The 16596-nt window shown below is 41.6% G+C and overlaps 1 protein-coding gene across 2 annotated transcripts; it reads left to right on the forward strand.

The window, feature by feature from the left end:
* Positions 1-304: 304 nt before the first annotated feature.
* LOC132890981 (UAP56-interacting factor-like) lies at positions 305-5704 on the forward strand. Of its 2 annotated transcripts, none has more exons than XM_060928410.1 (9): positions 305-536; positions 2912-3022; positions 3172-3353; positions 3458-3561; positions 3699-3771; positions 4054-4118; positions 4703-4777; positions 4913-5042; positions 5143-5704. In XM_060928410.1, the coding sequence occupies exons 1-9, from the start codon at positions 482-484 to the stop codon at positions 5242-5244; spliced, it is 897 nt and encodes a 298-aa protein (XP_060784393.1). In that variant the 5' UTR covers positions 305-481; the 3' UTR covers positions 5245-5704. The 2 variants fall into 2 exon arrangements, with proteins under 2 accessions (XP_060784393.1, XP_060784385.1); XM_060928402.1 differs by having other exon boundaries at positions 307-536; positions 5140-5704.
* The last annotated feature ends 10892 nt before the right edge of the window (positions 5705-16596 follow it).

Below are 16596 nucleotides of genomic sequence, written 5' to 3' on the forward strand. Positions count from 1 at the left end.
CGTTGAAAGAGGAAGTTGGCGTGATATTTCATCATTTATTTTCAAAAACATCGTCGTTTTTCTACATCACAGTTTGTACACCCTGAATTTATAAGCTGTGTGTTTTTAGTGAATTTATAGCCAATGCTCCGCCTTTTTCGTGTATTGTAGTCCACAATGGAAAAACTACATTTCCCATAAATAACAACCATCCCGGAAGCGCTGTTATGAGTTATCGTTTTCGAAAAATAAAAAATGTTATAGATATACAGACGTGCGATATGTGTAAATTCTTCCAGTTTTTCATAATAAGTTGTTGTTTTCATAACGCGAACGAGTTCAGGAGGAGAAAAAAATGCGCATGCGCAGTATAATTAACTCGCGCATAGCTAAAGCTAAAGCTAGCACAACGTTTATGTAAGTTTACGCTGAATTGGTTGACGCTTTTGTGACTTTTTTTTAAATAATTTTTCCACACAGAAAGCGAAAATTTAACTCAACGATGAATAAATCAAGCTGTAATGCAGAAGGACCGGATAAAGTTGACATGTCTCTTGGTAAGTAACAGATTTGTTAGCTTAGCCTTGTTATTGAATGTAGGCTGTGTTTCAAACGGTGACGTGATTTTCATCTAGGGCACTTAGAAGGCCACGGAAAGCACTGTTTCGTTACAGACGTAGTGCGCTTCAGTAGCAAGTAGAGAGTAATTTAGAAGTGAACCCTGATTCTGTTTTTCTCTCTCAGCTTTTTGGCAAAATTACTTCATTTTGTCTCAAGTTAGAATGTCGGTTTATAACTTTATGCAATGAATGTTTGTTTTACTTACATTAAATGTTAGAAAAATGTGATTATGGAATATTGCTCACGTCCAAAATGACGTTGTTTATAAAAAAAAAAAAAAATGTGGTTCAAGCTCCCCCCTCCTTTGAAATCCACAATTAAAGTTATATTTAATTGTAGTTTCATAATTAAAATAAGCACATGAATCAGAATCAGGTTTATTGCTGAATCCGTTCACACCTACAAGGAATTTGCTTTGGTGATTGGTGCTTGAAAAATGAAGATAAAATAATATACTGTATATTTAAAAAAAAATAGAGCTACAGTTATCAAAACCTGCCATTACAAAAGTAGAAAAGACTTTCAATACGTAAATTGTGCATGAATAATCACTCAGACTTCCACTGAAGAAAAGAAAAATGAATCAATTCCTGATTGCTTAGCGCATCAATCACGTGGCACCTTTGTCCACAATTATCGACACCTTTGTCCACGGTTATCGACATCCAGGTGATTTATTTATTTATTTTAAAAAATCCGATATCGCAAGCCTGCAAGATGTGAGTAGCGTTGGGCAGGAGACCGTAGGGAATCGCTCCATTTCTAGCGCAAAATTCTGCTGTCGCAAGTGAGCTGTGGGTGGAATGTCCATCGACAAAGAAACTGAAATGAATGTGTTTTCTCTTTCACAAACTTGACAAAATGCTTCATAAATGGCTTTTGGGAAATCCGACAAAACTACATTCCTGAATATCCCGCCAGGGAAGACAATTTAAAGGAGGCGCGTAATCACCTAAAGGCCAATTTATGCTGACAACCCAGTCCTCGCAGACGGCGCTGCAGATGGTGTCTGCGTAGCCCCCCCACCTTCGCAGACGCTCTGCGCGCACCTCCCAAAAATTGTGACCACCGCAGAAGCCTCACAGACAAGAGGGCTCTGATTGGTCCACTCTACATCCGCTGTACACGCACTTCCGCTTCCCTACTTTCCCGGTTTGGTTTGTTTTCACGACCGGCATTTTTAAAAACATGAGTGAAGATGGAGCAGCATGAAGAGCGGTTGATTGAGGAAGTGAGGAAGTACGTACATCTATACGACTCCAGTTCTAGTCATTATAAAAAAAAAAGTTCTAGTCATTATAAGTAATCGGAGGATAAACACTCCACTAACCACACCCACCAACTACTCCTAGCGACTTCGCGCCCCCTTGCGTTGTGCTGGTGAATAACATTGCGCATGCCTATTACTCCCCGCTCAACGATAAATTACAACTGTCTGCGAAAAGCTATCTGCGAAAGCCTTGTCGCAAGAGCATGCAGAGGCCTTAAGGCGTTATAGGATGCCGTAACTGTAATTTGACGCCTTGTGTTGGAAACAACTTGGTCCACACGTCTTGAGATTACTTGTAACACAAAGAGGAAATCCACCCGGGATTGTTAATAAGATTCTGAAAATCCGGTCCCTTCTTCTCCAAAAATGAATTGTACCAACCTTGGAGCATTTCAAAACCGATGGAGGCTCGTTCTCTTCCAAGAAGTTGCGGAACCTATTCTGTTGTCTCTGGATGCCTCTTGCGAAATGGGTAAAACCATCCTTTGCTTGGCAGATAGTTGGTGAGTGGCGTTTTTCCTTCCATCGATCCTTAACAGTTGTAAATGTCATTTAATTCCACAGGGTGTCGATAACGGTGGACTCCAGTGGAAGTAAGTGATCACTATTATCGGCACCTCACGCGACTTCAAAATGCCGACTGTCAGACGAAAGAGTGAGAAGCAAAGTAGGTTTCGACAGGGAGATCATGAAATATCGCTGAATTTGAGAAGTAAAAACGTGTCCGTGATCTTTCCACCATGCGAAGATGACGTCTGGGTACTGAGCTGTGTCATCGGGTGGGTGGGGGTGTCCTTCAGGTTGATTAATTAACCAATAATAACTGTTGGAACTGAAATTCAACTTTTGTAAAATTGTTTTTAATTGGAAAATCTGAAAAGGTGTCGATAGTTGTAGCTGCCGCTCTAGTAATATAAACGGAGTAAATGAAGAAAAACTCCAGACACTAGACACGTCTCGGGTGATTCGTTAGGTTTTGTGTAAATTTGCTGTTTTGTGGAGTTATTTCGATGAGTGTATTTCCCTCCCTCCCCCATACAGATGATATTATCCGGTTAAACAAGAAGCAGAAGGTGGCACTGAGGAAGCAGAGGCTCGGTGTTCGAGGTCGATTAGCACCAGGGAGACGAACAGGAGCGCCGCTGCACCGGGGTCATTACGTCATCTTTACCTTTATACACTTTCTTTTCCCAAGTGGACACGGGGTAGTCGGGTTAGCAGTTCGTGATGTCGAGTCTTGGATGCATGTTGACATTCCGGATGGTTCTGTTGTGTTTCTATCCTCGCTGGTTGTTTTTCAGGAGGAGGGGTGAATAAGCTGTTCAGGCGGCGCGGACAGGGCGTCATCACCGGCCTTGCAGCGAGGAAGGCAGCCCTGCTGAAAGGCGTCAGTCCGTTAAACCGACCTGCGCTGAACCGAGCCAACCTCAACAAACGCGGCCCTAACCGAGCCCCTGCAAAACGCTCCTCCGCTCTCTATCAGGTACCACAATCTGTCCGTCGCGTGTTGTACGAGACAACGGCGAGGTTCTACTTCCGTAGTTGAAAACCAACGTTTGTGTGTGAACGTTTGTTTCTCTTCTGCAGAGAACGCGGCCGTTTGTTTCGCAGAGGCGGACGTACGCGCAGGCGGACCCTCGGAAAGCTCCGGGACGCATCTCTAATGGACCCTTCAGGCTGCGCAGGAAATGGTGAGCGCCGTTTTTGGGAATGGGAACAAAGTCCGAGTCTCAGTTAATATTGAAACGCTTTGGAAATGGAATCGTTATGACCTGTTTGGAGTATTGATTTTAGACCGCACGCGTTTTCCTCCCCCCTTTCCTCACAGGAACGCTCCTCCGGTGAACGAGGTGCAGAGGGAAGCCCGCCAGGCCACGTTCCTCTCCAGAAGAGGCTTAAAGGTGGGGAGCTAATTCATTCCAGCCCTGCGAACACATGGGTCTTGTTTGTCAGGATCACATCAGGTCCAAGGCCTCAGTTCAGTCTATAACCCGCGTTTCAGTATCTTTCAGTACTTTCCCGATGGCTTGATCAGTGTTGGAGTTTTAAATTGATGTCAGACTTCATGCTAATCTCAGCGAGTAGAAATTATGCCTTCTGAGTGCAGAAACAAAAACTCAGCAGCCAGGAATGTGTGTGTGTGTGTGTGTGTGTGTGTGTGTGTGTGTGTGTGTGTCCACCAGGTTCGTGCGCACGTGCAGAAATCGACACCAATCCAAGCACCTCGGAGAACACAGAGAACCCGACCGTAAGCCTTATGCACTCCACTCGAGTACCAAAAAAAAAAAAAATCAAACGACAAGCCAAAGTATAGCAGGTTTCTTTCTGTCCTGTTTTTCTTTCACGTCTTAATGTAATGATTTGTACTTATTTTTATTTTTTTTTTAATTGATCATGTACAGTACTGTGCAAAACTCGTACGCATGCTGTTTTGAGTTTTCCAGCACAGAACTAAATGTTACAAAGAAACGTTTGTATAATCAGTAAAGAACATTTGTTGAGACACTTCAGACAAAACCCATAATTTTACGACAGAAACGAAGCCGAGTCCACATTTGAAGCTGCTCTGGTTGCTCAGAGATCCCCTCGTGTATATTTCCTGAATTAAACGAATTGTTAAATCGCTAGTGCGTGGATCTGGACAAAGCTCCGCTTCTCCGATGATGAATCATAACGCTTCGTTAAGCCGTGATTTTAGGCCGTCTGTCTACGTAACTGTTGAAACAATGGATCGCGAGATCACCTGCCTGGCTTGAAGACTTTTGCACAGTACTGTCTGTCTGTATGTGTCGGTGTGTAGTGTTTAATCTCATTGCTGTGTGGTACCACCAGGTGGCGCACTCCTCTAAACAGCAGTGGCATTCTCACCGTGTCGATAGATAACCCCGGAGCCAGAACTCAGCCTGAGTATGTTCATGCCTCCTCTTTATTGAAACCTGTTCAGTATTTCAGAACAGTACCAGGATCCTCAAACGAGGGGGCGGGGCTGTATACTTTATTTTTGCCAATAAATCAGTCAGAAATAATGGTTCTCTCCACCAGACCTGCCCACTCGTGGTCGCTCCACCCACCCACAGTGATCCCGCCCAGTCAGAAGACAGCACCGGAGCCTGAGAGGAAAACGCCCAAAGGGGTGGCACTGCAGTTCGACATCAACAGCGTGGGAAAACAGGTACCTCCATACTTCGTCCGCACAAACTTCCAGTCGTGGAGATAAGACCGAATGTACGGCGTTGTCACCCAGCGTCAATTTTCTTTTGTCTTGAAAGCAGACGGCCATGACGCTTAACGAGCGCTTCCGCATCCTGAAGCTGAAGCGCATGGCAGCGGTGCAGCAGAACGCCAGAGGTGGCCGGTTCGTCACCGTGGGCTAGCACCCGTCTCAGAGAGCCAATCGCAAAAGGCCGCAGAGGTCACATGACTCCCTTGGCACCTTTGCAGCAACACACTGAAGGATGGCTTTTCTCCTCCTCAGCTGCTCCGGCACACCATTTGAACAGACTTTCCTGCTCCGAAGAGAGGGTTTTTTTATTTTTGGTCCTCAAGGTCAGAATTTGGATGTGGTGGAAATGCTTTCCATAATTTGTTTATCCATTTTCAGTAATGGTTCCTCCCCCCCCCTCCAAAAAAAAGCCTAAGTTCTTGTGTTTTGCTTATTCATGTCTTCAACTGTTTTTTTTTTTAAATGTTTTACAGCCTGCCAGGACTTTGGTTAGTGTGTATTGAGGTTTTTTTTGTTTGTTTGTTTGTTTGTTTTTGAACAGTTGGGTGTTTTAAACTTTTTTTTTTTAAATAAGATTTCAAAAAAATAAAAATAAACACCTTGTGATTAAATGTTGGCAGTGGTATTAATGCACCAGGATGATGATGTTTGTTGGTGAATTTCAGTACTACGTCTCAATCACGCTGTTGGAATCAAAAGTAATTTTTTTTTTTTTTTAAATCAAGAGAATACCAGGAAAAATTATTAATTCACCATTTGAAAAGAAATACTGCATTTATAATAGAAATAAAGCTTTTGCCTTTGCTCTTACTGACCACATTTTTGCATATCAGCTGATCAAGGATTTCAGCGTTTTGCCATAAAGCCTTATAATAATCCTAAATCTTCTTATTCAGGATTGGCAAATTCAAACCATGATTCAAGAATGTATGTTTGTTTGTTTCAATCCTTTATGAAACAGAGCCCCGATCAAAACTTCTTTTTTTTTTAATATTCCGTTAATATGAGCTATGTAGTTGTTATATTACTGAATGTTGCTTTTGTACCAGTAGGGGGCGCTTAAGTGCAGACTTGGCGGCAGTATAAACCTAAAGTAAAACAAGAACAAGTGAGTCAAAACTGATGAGCAATCGACCAGTCATACTGAACAAAGTGTTGCTTGTTGGACTCTACTCTAATAAATGTGAGGTAGTATTACCAACATGAGGTATTGGTACCATAATAAACATGAAGTATTATAATACAAGGTGAGTCCTGGGTATGATGTTAAACTGCATCTGGTTGTGGAGTTTTGACGTGGGCTAAGAAAGGGCAAACAACAAACCGTGCGGTCCATAGACTTGCCGCTTTAGCGCGACGACTGAGGAAGAATGAGCAGTACTACAAGGATTATGTCCACTTCATAATCCTAATGAAGTCCTGGGTATGACTTTAAACTGCAACCGGTGGTGAGTCTCAGGTCCGGGAGGACTTGAGTATTGGGGAAAGTGGAGTTACCCCTTAATCACCATTGCTCCCAGGTCCGCCCTGACCCGGCATGGTAGCACCTGCCTGGGTTCCAGCTATGGGTTTAATAGTACATCACCAATAAGGCGCTGGCAGCAGGGTGCTTTTCGGTGCAATTGACCCCAATAGGATCAATGGCGCACCACCAGAGGGCATGCGGAAGAGCCACTAAAATGGCCAACGGATGGCATCACTCGGCAAGTCAGTTGTCACTGCGGGGTAACTTCCATACCCGTCAGGTCTGTGGCACTTTTGTGCACCACGTGGTATCAGGTCTGGAGGTCCAGAGAGACAACATGATGGAGGGAGGTATGACATCGTTTGTCTTACCTTACTGTGCAAGGTGCTTTGTTAGGAGAGGAGAAATATTATACGAGAGCTCACGAGGCCAGACGTTCCGTGGTGGCTCGGCTGTGCCGTTCGTGCTGCCACTGTAGGCGACTCTGTCGCTCTGGTGCAGGCCTCACGGCCCATTTCCGTTTCTGCGCATCCGAATGAAGCCGTCATCATCGCTAGCGATGGACAGCCGACAACAACGACAATGTCTGCTTCATAAACGACATTATCTCCCGAGGAGATGCTGAGAAAGTTCCATAAGCTGAACTTGATAACCAACCAGCATGGTATATTCCACACCATGGAGTCTACCACCCGCACAAACCTGGGAAAATTCGTGTGGTTTTCGGTTGTTTGGCACGCTTTCAAGATACCTCTCTAAATGATCATCTCTTGACTGGACTAGACCTGACTAACACATTAGTTGGAGTGTTATGTCGATTCAGAAAGGGCCCAATAGCCATAATGCGTGACCTCGAAAGAATGTTCCACCAGTTTCATGTTGCAAAGGAACACCGAGAGTACCTCAGGTTCCTTTGGTGGGATAAGGGTGATCTGAACTCCAAACCCTCAGTGTACTGGATGAAAGTGCACCTGTTTGGGGCAGCTTCTTCCCTCGATTGCTCCAACTCTGGACTCAAACATCTGGGTCATGGAAGGTTCAGTGAAGAGTCCATTAAGTTCATCCAGGCCCCTTTGCAACAGCTACCTCCAGGTCACCCTTGGGCAAGGTGTAGTACCTGTTATCCCTCTCTGAGACCATGAAGTACCAGGCTGGCATCCGGCGGGGGATAGTCTGTCTCATCACGGCCAGATTACGGTCATTAGCATTGGGCTGCAGCTAATCTAGTGTTGACAGCACAAATAATAACACAAGGGTATAAATTCCAGGTTGGTATCTGGCACAGGATAACCCACTTCTTCATGGAGGAGATAAGACCTTCTTTAAACTTTTGACTGTGTAAAATCTTTCCACTTCTTCCAAGTTACCTTAAGCAAGCACAGAAGAGTAGGCTCATAAAACCACATGACGATGCCAAATCCAAATTCGCGCCTTCAAAAGGGCCCACCTCCAGATCCTTGCCATGCAACCAGGAGGGCACATTAGCAGCCCCGGACTGGTGTGACGGGGCAAACGGGTTCACCCTAGCAGTCTTGGACTGGGGTGTGACATGTGACCAGAGGATTACCACTTAAGTCTCTCAACATCTGTACGTATAACACCCGTACTATAAATGCCTTAAATGAAGACTTGCTTGAAATTATGCTCCATGAGAGAAAAGATATCAATTGGGACATAATTGGGCTATCTGAGACTAAAATGTGAAAGAATCCAAAACTGAACTCCTTGAAGAATCAGGGCATCATCTCTTCTTCTCAGGTCATGAAATTTCTAGATCTCATTGTGTTGGTTTCCTTGTCAACAAATCTTTGGTTCCTTTTATTGATGACTACGGTACAATCCAATATCTGATAGGCTTGCAACCCTTACACCCAAAGAGAAATTTTCAAACATCATCTTGATACAGATCTATTTTCTAACCACTGGACATCTTGATGAAGTCCTAAAGCTTATGATCAAATCCAGAACATTAACAAAATCCCCAAACACGATCATTTCTTTGTTATGGGCAACTTTAACAGCAAAGTAGGGGGCTTAAATTTCATGTATCCCCAAGCTATAGACAAACATACCATTGGATGTTTTAATGACTGGGGCAAGCTACTTGCAAAATTCTGTATAAGAAATGGACTCATAGCAACTAACACCCTCTTCAAAAAGTGCAAACTTTATTCCTGGACATCCGCTGATGGAAAAACTAGAAATCAGACTGATTTTATTTTAACCAGGCACCAGTCATCACACCAAACCGTCATTGACAGTTCAGCCCTAAGTCGACCAGATATCTCTGACCATCGGCTTGTAAGATCCACCTCTCTCTCTCTGTGTGGCCATCCACACGTTTGAGGGTTGTCGATCCTAGGAAAAAAAACACACACACTCCTCCAACCCTGCTTGTCTCATGCCAAGGCAGAGCATGTGGCACCGGTCAGGCCTGTCCAGTCTTGAATGTCATCCATCCATCTCCTCCTAGGCCAACCTCTTGATCTAGTCCCCTCCTCTTGGCTCTCCAGGATAGTGCATGTGTAAGATCCACCATCGAACTTAAATTCTCATGGCCAAAGGACTCAAAAATACGATCGAGATAAACTGAAAGATAATAACATCAAAAGCTCATTCCAATTAGAACTTGGTAACCGCTTTACATCTCTTTCAAGTGAGTTAGACTCAGAAACACTCTCTGAAAAGTTCACTTTCACCAGCAATGACTCAGTGGAAAAACACCTTCCACCAAAACCACAATTTCACGCTTCTTGGATGACAAGGGAAACATGGAATCAGGAAGAACCATGGCACATCATCTAGCCTTTATAAAATCGCAAAAGCTGAAACCAAAAGTTAGCAAAGAAAGACAAGCTCAAACAAAGTGAAAAAGAACTAGATTCCTTGAGTCATTTACCATCAAACAAGCGGCAATTAAGAAACTCAAGGCAAAACCCAAAAACATCAGTTGGGCTATCAAAGATAAGAGCGATAACATCTTGACAAGTAAGACTGAAATCTTAGAAAGATGGGCTGAATTTCATGACAATCTCTATTTTGATGACTCTCAAGAAGAATTCACTCCATCAGTTCTTAAGAGCGGTGGCACGGTGGTGTAGTGGTTAGCACTATTGCCTCACAGCAAGAAGGTTCTGGGTTCGAGCCCAGTGGCTGACGAGGACCTTTCTGTGTTCTCCCCGTGTCTCCATGGGTTTCCTCCGGGTGCTCCAGTTTCCCCCAAAAACATGCAGGTTAGGCTAATTGGTGGCTCTAAATTGACCATAGGTGTGAGTGTGTATAGTTGTGTTTCTCTATGTGTCAGCCCTGCGATAACCTGGTGACTCGTCCAGGGTGTACCCCGCCTCTCACCCATAGTCAGCTGGGATAGGCTCCAACTTGCCTGCGACCCTGCACAGGGTTACGGATAATGGATGGAATTCTTAAGATCGAAATCAATCATGCATGGTACTGACAACCTAAAGTATGCAAAAATCCCAGGAATTGATAACATTTATTCTGAATATCGAAAAGCAAGAGGCGATCCCCTAGTAAATGCCTTGCATGTTCTTAAAACAGAATCCTTACAACTAAACTACTCCCACAGCCTTTCAAAGAAGCTCTTCTGGTTGTGCTATTCAAAAAAGATAGCCGACTCGAATACAAAAATTATAGACCGGTCAGCTTATTGAGCCATGTTTATACATTTTTCATAAGCATCGTAGCAAATCGAGTCAGAAATTATCTTTATGCGTCCTTCCCAGATTCACAGGCTGCGTACCAACCTGGAAGAGGAACCACAGAGCAAATAATAGTCTTAGAACAAATTATCGAAAAATCTACTGAATTTAGCAACCATGTGTATCTTGTTTTTAGAGACAAGCATTTGACAGCATAAAACTCCTCCACCTGTGGAAACTTTTAGAAGAAACAAGCATAAACAAGAAATACATAAATCTCCTTAAATGCACATCGGACAACTCCAGAGCCTGCATTAAAACTGATGTTGGTGTATCAAGACCTGTTGACGTCGAACAGGGCGACATTCTGTCTGCAATTCTTTTTTTGTATCGTCATTGCTTTGATTGTACAGGAAACCGAATCCACTTGCAACTTGGAGGACAACTTCTTTCAAACCGAGGTTATCCAGATGACATTGCGGCCATAAACAATTCAAGCACTGAAATGCAGAAATACATAGCTAAAAACGCTGAGGAAGTCGGCCGATCTGTCAACGTATCACAAACAAAATGCATGTCCACTCACAAAAATAATCTCCCTTTCAATAACGTAACAGTCTGTGGGAAACCAGTCAAACGAGTAACCAAGTTTATTGGGGTCATAAACTCTTCTCTGTGCCTGTTCAGCATAGGATTGGCCTTGGTTGGGCAGCATTTGAGAGGAATAAAGATCTCCTCACCTCTAACCGCACCCTCTACCAAATTAAGACTAAAATTTGCAATACATACTACCTGTCCTGCGTTAACTAGACAACAGCGCTTCTAAAAAGAGTTCAAACCTTCCAAAACCACATCATGACAAACAAACGTCTCTCCAATCACATAAGGATCCAATTGTCCCTCTCGTCAAAAGCAAAACACTCAAACTTTATGGTCACGTCAAACGTAGTAAAAAAGAACTATCAAGAATATGGTTAGATGGAATGATAACTGGTGGTGGAGTGGTTAGCACGGTCACCTCACAGCAAGAAGGTTCTGAGTTCGAGTCCAGTGGCTGACGGGGGCCTTTCTGTGCGGAGTTTGCATGTTCTCCCCGTGTCTGCGTGGGTTTCCTCTGGGTGCTCCGGTTTCCTCCACGGTTTCAAGACGTGGTTAGGTTAACATGGGGCGGCCTTAGGCTGAGGTGCCTTTGAGCGAGGCACCTACCCCACAACTGCTCCCCGGGTGCTGTAGCATGGCTGCCTACTGTTCTGGGTATGTGTGCGCGCTCTGCTTCAGATGGGTTAAATGCAGAGAGGAATTTCACAAGTGTACATGTGATGAATAAAGTTCTTCTAAAAGAAGCAACGAAAAAGGTGGCACGATAGCGTCTACAACTGGTCAGAGCTCAACCTTGACACTCTCAACCAAGCCACTCAGAACCAGGAACTTTGGAGAGAACTATGTCATGTGAGTGTGAGTGCACGTTCTGCCACAGATGGAGATGGTGTTTGATAATTTAAAAAAAATGTTTTGTAATAAACGATGGATTATAATAAGGAACAGTAATGAGAGAGTAATGTAACAATGTATTATAATAAACATGAGGGAGTGTAACAAAGTACTATAATAAAAATAATGTATTATAATTTTGTAATGGATTATCGTAAATTAGGGAGTGTAATAAATGAGGTAATGCACTGAGGTACTATAATAAATGAGGCAGTGTAATGAAGTACTATAATAATAAATGAGGTAATGTATTGAGGTATTGTAATACATAGGTATTTTAATTCATGAGATACTGTAATAAATATTAAATATGAGAATATTGGTACAATGGTACTAAATGAGAATACGGTACTGACGTATGAGGTAATAATAAATGGGGTAATGAAGTACTATAATAAGTATTAGAATATTGGTACTATGACAAATATGAGGTGTTATAATAAATGAAATACTGCATTGAGGTAATACATATGAGATTTTAATAAATGAGAAATATTAAATATGAGAAAATTGGTACTAAGTGAGAATGTGGTACTGACATGAGGTATGATAATGAAGTATAATGAGGTTGTGTAATGAGGTACTATAAATATTAACTATGAGAATATTGGTGCTAAATAAGAATGCAGTACTATGACAAATGAGGTACTATAATAAATGAGGTTATGTATTGAGGCATTGTAAAACATATTTTAATTAACGAGGTTCCAAAATAAATATTACATATGAGAATATTGGTACTGAATGAGAACGTGTTACCGATGTATGTGGTACTGTAATGAAGTATAATATTAAGTATAAGAATATTGGTATGAAATAAGAATACAGTACTATGGCAAATGAGGTATTAATAAATGAGGTAGCATATTGAGGTAATACATATGTATTTTAATAAATTAGATTCTATAATAAATATTAAATATGAGAATATTGGTACTATGGTACTAAATGAGAATGCGGTACTGACATATGTGGTATTACAGTGAAGTATAACTAACAAATGAGGTAGTGTAATGAAGTACTATAAGTATCAAGTACAAGAATATTGGTACTATGACAAATATGAGGTGTTATAAATGAAGTAGTGTATTGAGGTAATACATATGAGGTATTTTAATAAAGGAGATAAATATTAAATATGAGAATATTGGTACTATGGTGCTAAATGAGAATGTGATACTGACACGAGGTATAATAATGAAGCATAATAAATGGTGTAATGAGGTACTATAAATATTAAGCATGAATATTGGTACTAAATAAGAATGCGGTACTATGACAAATGAGGTAGTGTAATGAAGTACTATTATGAATATTAAGTACAAAAATATTGGTACTATGACAAATGTCATACATTAAAATACATGAGGTATTTTAATAAATGAGATAGACTAATATTAAATATGAGAATATTGGTACTATGGTACTAAATGAGAAAGTGATACTGACGTAGTACTATAATGAAGTATAATAAATATGAGGTTGTGAAATGAGGTATTAATAAATGGTTATGTAATGAGGTACTATAAATATTAAGCATGAATATTGGTACTAAATAAGAATGCAGTACTATGACATATGAGGGAGCATAATGAGGTGCTTTTTGTATTAAGTACAAAAATATTGGCACTATGGTAGAAATGAGCACAGTATGATGACGAATATGAGGCGTTATAAGAAATGAGGTAGTGTATTGAGGTAATACATGAGGTATTTTAATAAACGAGATAGAGATACTATAATAAATATTTAATATGAGAATATTGGCACTGTGGTACTAAATGAGAATATGATACTCACGTGATACTATAATGAAGTATAAATAGGAGGTAGTGAAATGAGGTATAAATAAATGAGGTAGTGTAACGAAGTACTGTAATAAAGTATGAGAACGTTGGTACTTTGACAAATATTAGGGGTTATAAAAAATGAAATACTATAAAACATTAAATGAAAATATTGGTACTATAATGAAGTACTATTATAAATAAAGAATATTGGTACTATGACATGAGGCATTATAATAAATGAGGTATAATATTAAAGTAGGGGAAAATCGGTACTAAATAAGAATGCGGTACGATGAGAAATGAGGTATTAATAAATGAGCTAGTGAAACGGGATGATATAAACGTCATGAACTAAAATAGGAGGCACTGTAAAAGTGAAGTATTATAATAAATAAGGTAATAAAAGATCACGTGACTGAGAGCAGCCTGAGGGGAAAGAACCCTGCAGTGTCAGGAGTTTGAATATTGCATTTATTTAAATACATTAAATTTGTTTTTGCAATGTAACAAAACTATTGGCATATGAAACTCCAACACCATTTAAAGGAACAAAAACATGGCTCACTTCATTCCCCCCCCCCCCCGGCTGGCTAGTGCGCAAAAACAACACTGGTTTTTTCCCCCCACCCCCCCATCATGACATTGTTCACAGCCTGCTATATCACAACCAGAATACAAACATGAGGTATGGAAGTGGTTCAACATTTAAAAAAAAAAAGAAGAAGAAAATACTAGAACATGCAAGAACATGCTAAAAAGCGACATCAATCGTGAACAATAACAAAATGTGCATTTAAAAAAAAAAAAACCTACTTACACTGCTTTGCATCTTTGGTTACAAAGTCGGTTGAAACTATTTTCACAGCTTTTCTTTTTTTTTTTTTTGTAAACCCCCATCCCAACCTGAAAAGATAAAAAAAATTAAAAATAATAAACACGAGTCGGATGCGTCTCATTTGAATAACCTTAAATCAGAAGCATGACAAGTCTGTCGCCTTGGCTGTGTGAGAAAACTGCTAGCGTCAGACTTGTTCTTCATATCTAGAAACTCCTGAATGAGACACAACCGAGGAAGTTTATTTAAAAGGCTTGGACGTGGAGCACAAGTCAGACGTTGGCCGCGTCTTCTTTAGAAACGCGACACCGGTTTTTCCGGGCGCTGAGCGTGAGAGAATCCGTTTTGTTTGCTGGACCTGCGCGTCGCATTAGAGAATTACTTAAAAAAAAAAAAAAAAAAAACGCATCCAAAAGGTTGGGATCGAACCTGGAATCGGCCGAGTTTCATTTAAAGCATTTGTTTAAATGATTTGCACTTCGAGTAAAATGAAACGCAGCCAATGTCAGATCACCGTCTTGTATTTACAAACATTTTGCTGGATTTTAAATTAAAAAAAAAAAAAAAAAAACAGCTGGGGCAGCAGACTTGTGCTTCACGTGCAGGAGCCTTAATTTGGGGATTACGCTGTACGATGATCTGATTAGGGCTCACATGATACAACGATGGATCAAATAAAATCAAGTGTTCATGCTATTCATGAGCTACATTATTTCAGCCCAGTTGGGATTAACTTGTACATTGCAAATTCATACAAACGGACAGCGTGAAGAATCGGTGTCTTAAATCTGACGCTTTTCACGTGTCGTCCAAGCGTAAACCTAACGTCACCGTAAGAAACCAATTACGCCTCAGCACGACGCTGAACAAGACTTCCTGTTTAGTCCTGCCTATTACACATACTTTCAATCAAGACCTGGTACTTCCTGTCCTTGTGCAGTCTCCCCACCTCCAGCTGCTTCTATCCAGGACGGAGTACCGTGGGTGGGGAAGAGGAGGTCGGGAACTGCTTGGTGGCAGCGCAGAGTGGAAAAAAATGTTTAGGCGATTCTGAAGGTTTGGACTGTTCTTGGCACCAATTTCTTATGAAGCTCTGCATCGAGGCATTTTCAGAGAATCATGTGATCAACGGGGCCTCACTTTCTGTCCAGTCACCTTACTTCATAGGTCGTTGGTTAGACTGGTTACATTAATAGCAGACGCTCTTATCCGGAGCGATGTACAACATACCCAAAGCAGCCTGGGGGGGCAGTCGCAGGTTAAGTGCCTTGCTCAAGGGCACTTCAGCCATTCCTGCTGGTCCAGGGAATCGAATCAACAACCTTTTGGTCCCAAAGCTGCTTCTCTCTCTAACCATTACGCCATGGCTTCGCCCCTGACTAGATCACCACGTATTCGCTACTTAAAGCCACATTTTCATGAGACGCACAGCAGACTGAAGGGCGACATCAGTGAAGCATGTGGGGCAGTTTAATCAACGCTCTTGAATTTATCATTGCTATCACTTTTGCCAACGACAAGATGTCGCTCTTTTTGATACTCCAAGGCGTCAATACATTTCCTGGGGAAAAGCCTCAGAGCGTTGGATAGCTCAGTCGCTTGCGCCTCAGACTTTCAGGGCTCCCGAGTGGCGCAACACAAAAAAGTTTTCACCCTCTCATTTAGACATCGGGAGTACGAATATCCCTTGGGCAGGAGCCCGAGAGAGCAGAATTGGCTGTGCTCTCAGGAAGGAGGGGTGGCATACCCTTGAGCGTTACACCACTTAACGTTGCCTGAAGAGCAGCTTGAAAAGGCACGGTGGGCTGGCTTCACCTGTTCTGACTGGGAGCTGTCAGAGGACGTGACTCCTCCCCCGATCCAAAAGCATAGCCACGCCATCTCTTCCGCACCAAGGTTATTCATTTCATTTGATAGTTCTGATTTTTTTTTGGTGTAGACATTAAGCAATACTCGCATAAAATTCATAACTTGAAACAGAATTAACCAATCAGGATTGTGCGTTTTTTCCTCCCTCATTTCTGTTTGATGCCGACTAGCTACAGCTAGCTACGCCAAGTGTAAGGAGACAAACGAAGAAAAATTGACGATTAACAAGATTTTAAATCATTTTCATCAAAGGGATTTTATTTCCTATGCACGTTAGCGTCAAAATCGTTACGCAAAGATTACCGTGCGCATGGTCATGCTCGCTTGTCAAAATTCATTCGATGAGCTGAAAATCAATTTGAAGGATGCTTTTAACACCAGAAGCTGTTGGAGT

Source organism: Neoarius graeffei, chromosome 1 (genome assembly GCF_027579695.1).
Source record: "Neoarius graeffei isolate fNeoGra1 chromosome 1, fNeoGra1.pri, whole genome shotgun sequence".
In the NCBI taxonomy this organism is placed as follows: domain Eukaryota; kingdom Metazoa; phylum Chordata; class Actinopteri; order Siluriformes; family Ariidae; genus Neoarius; species Neoarius graeffei.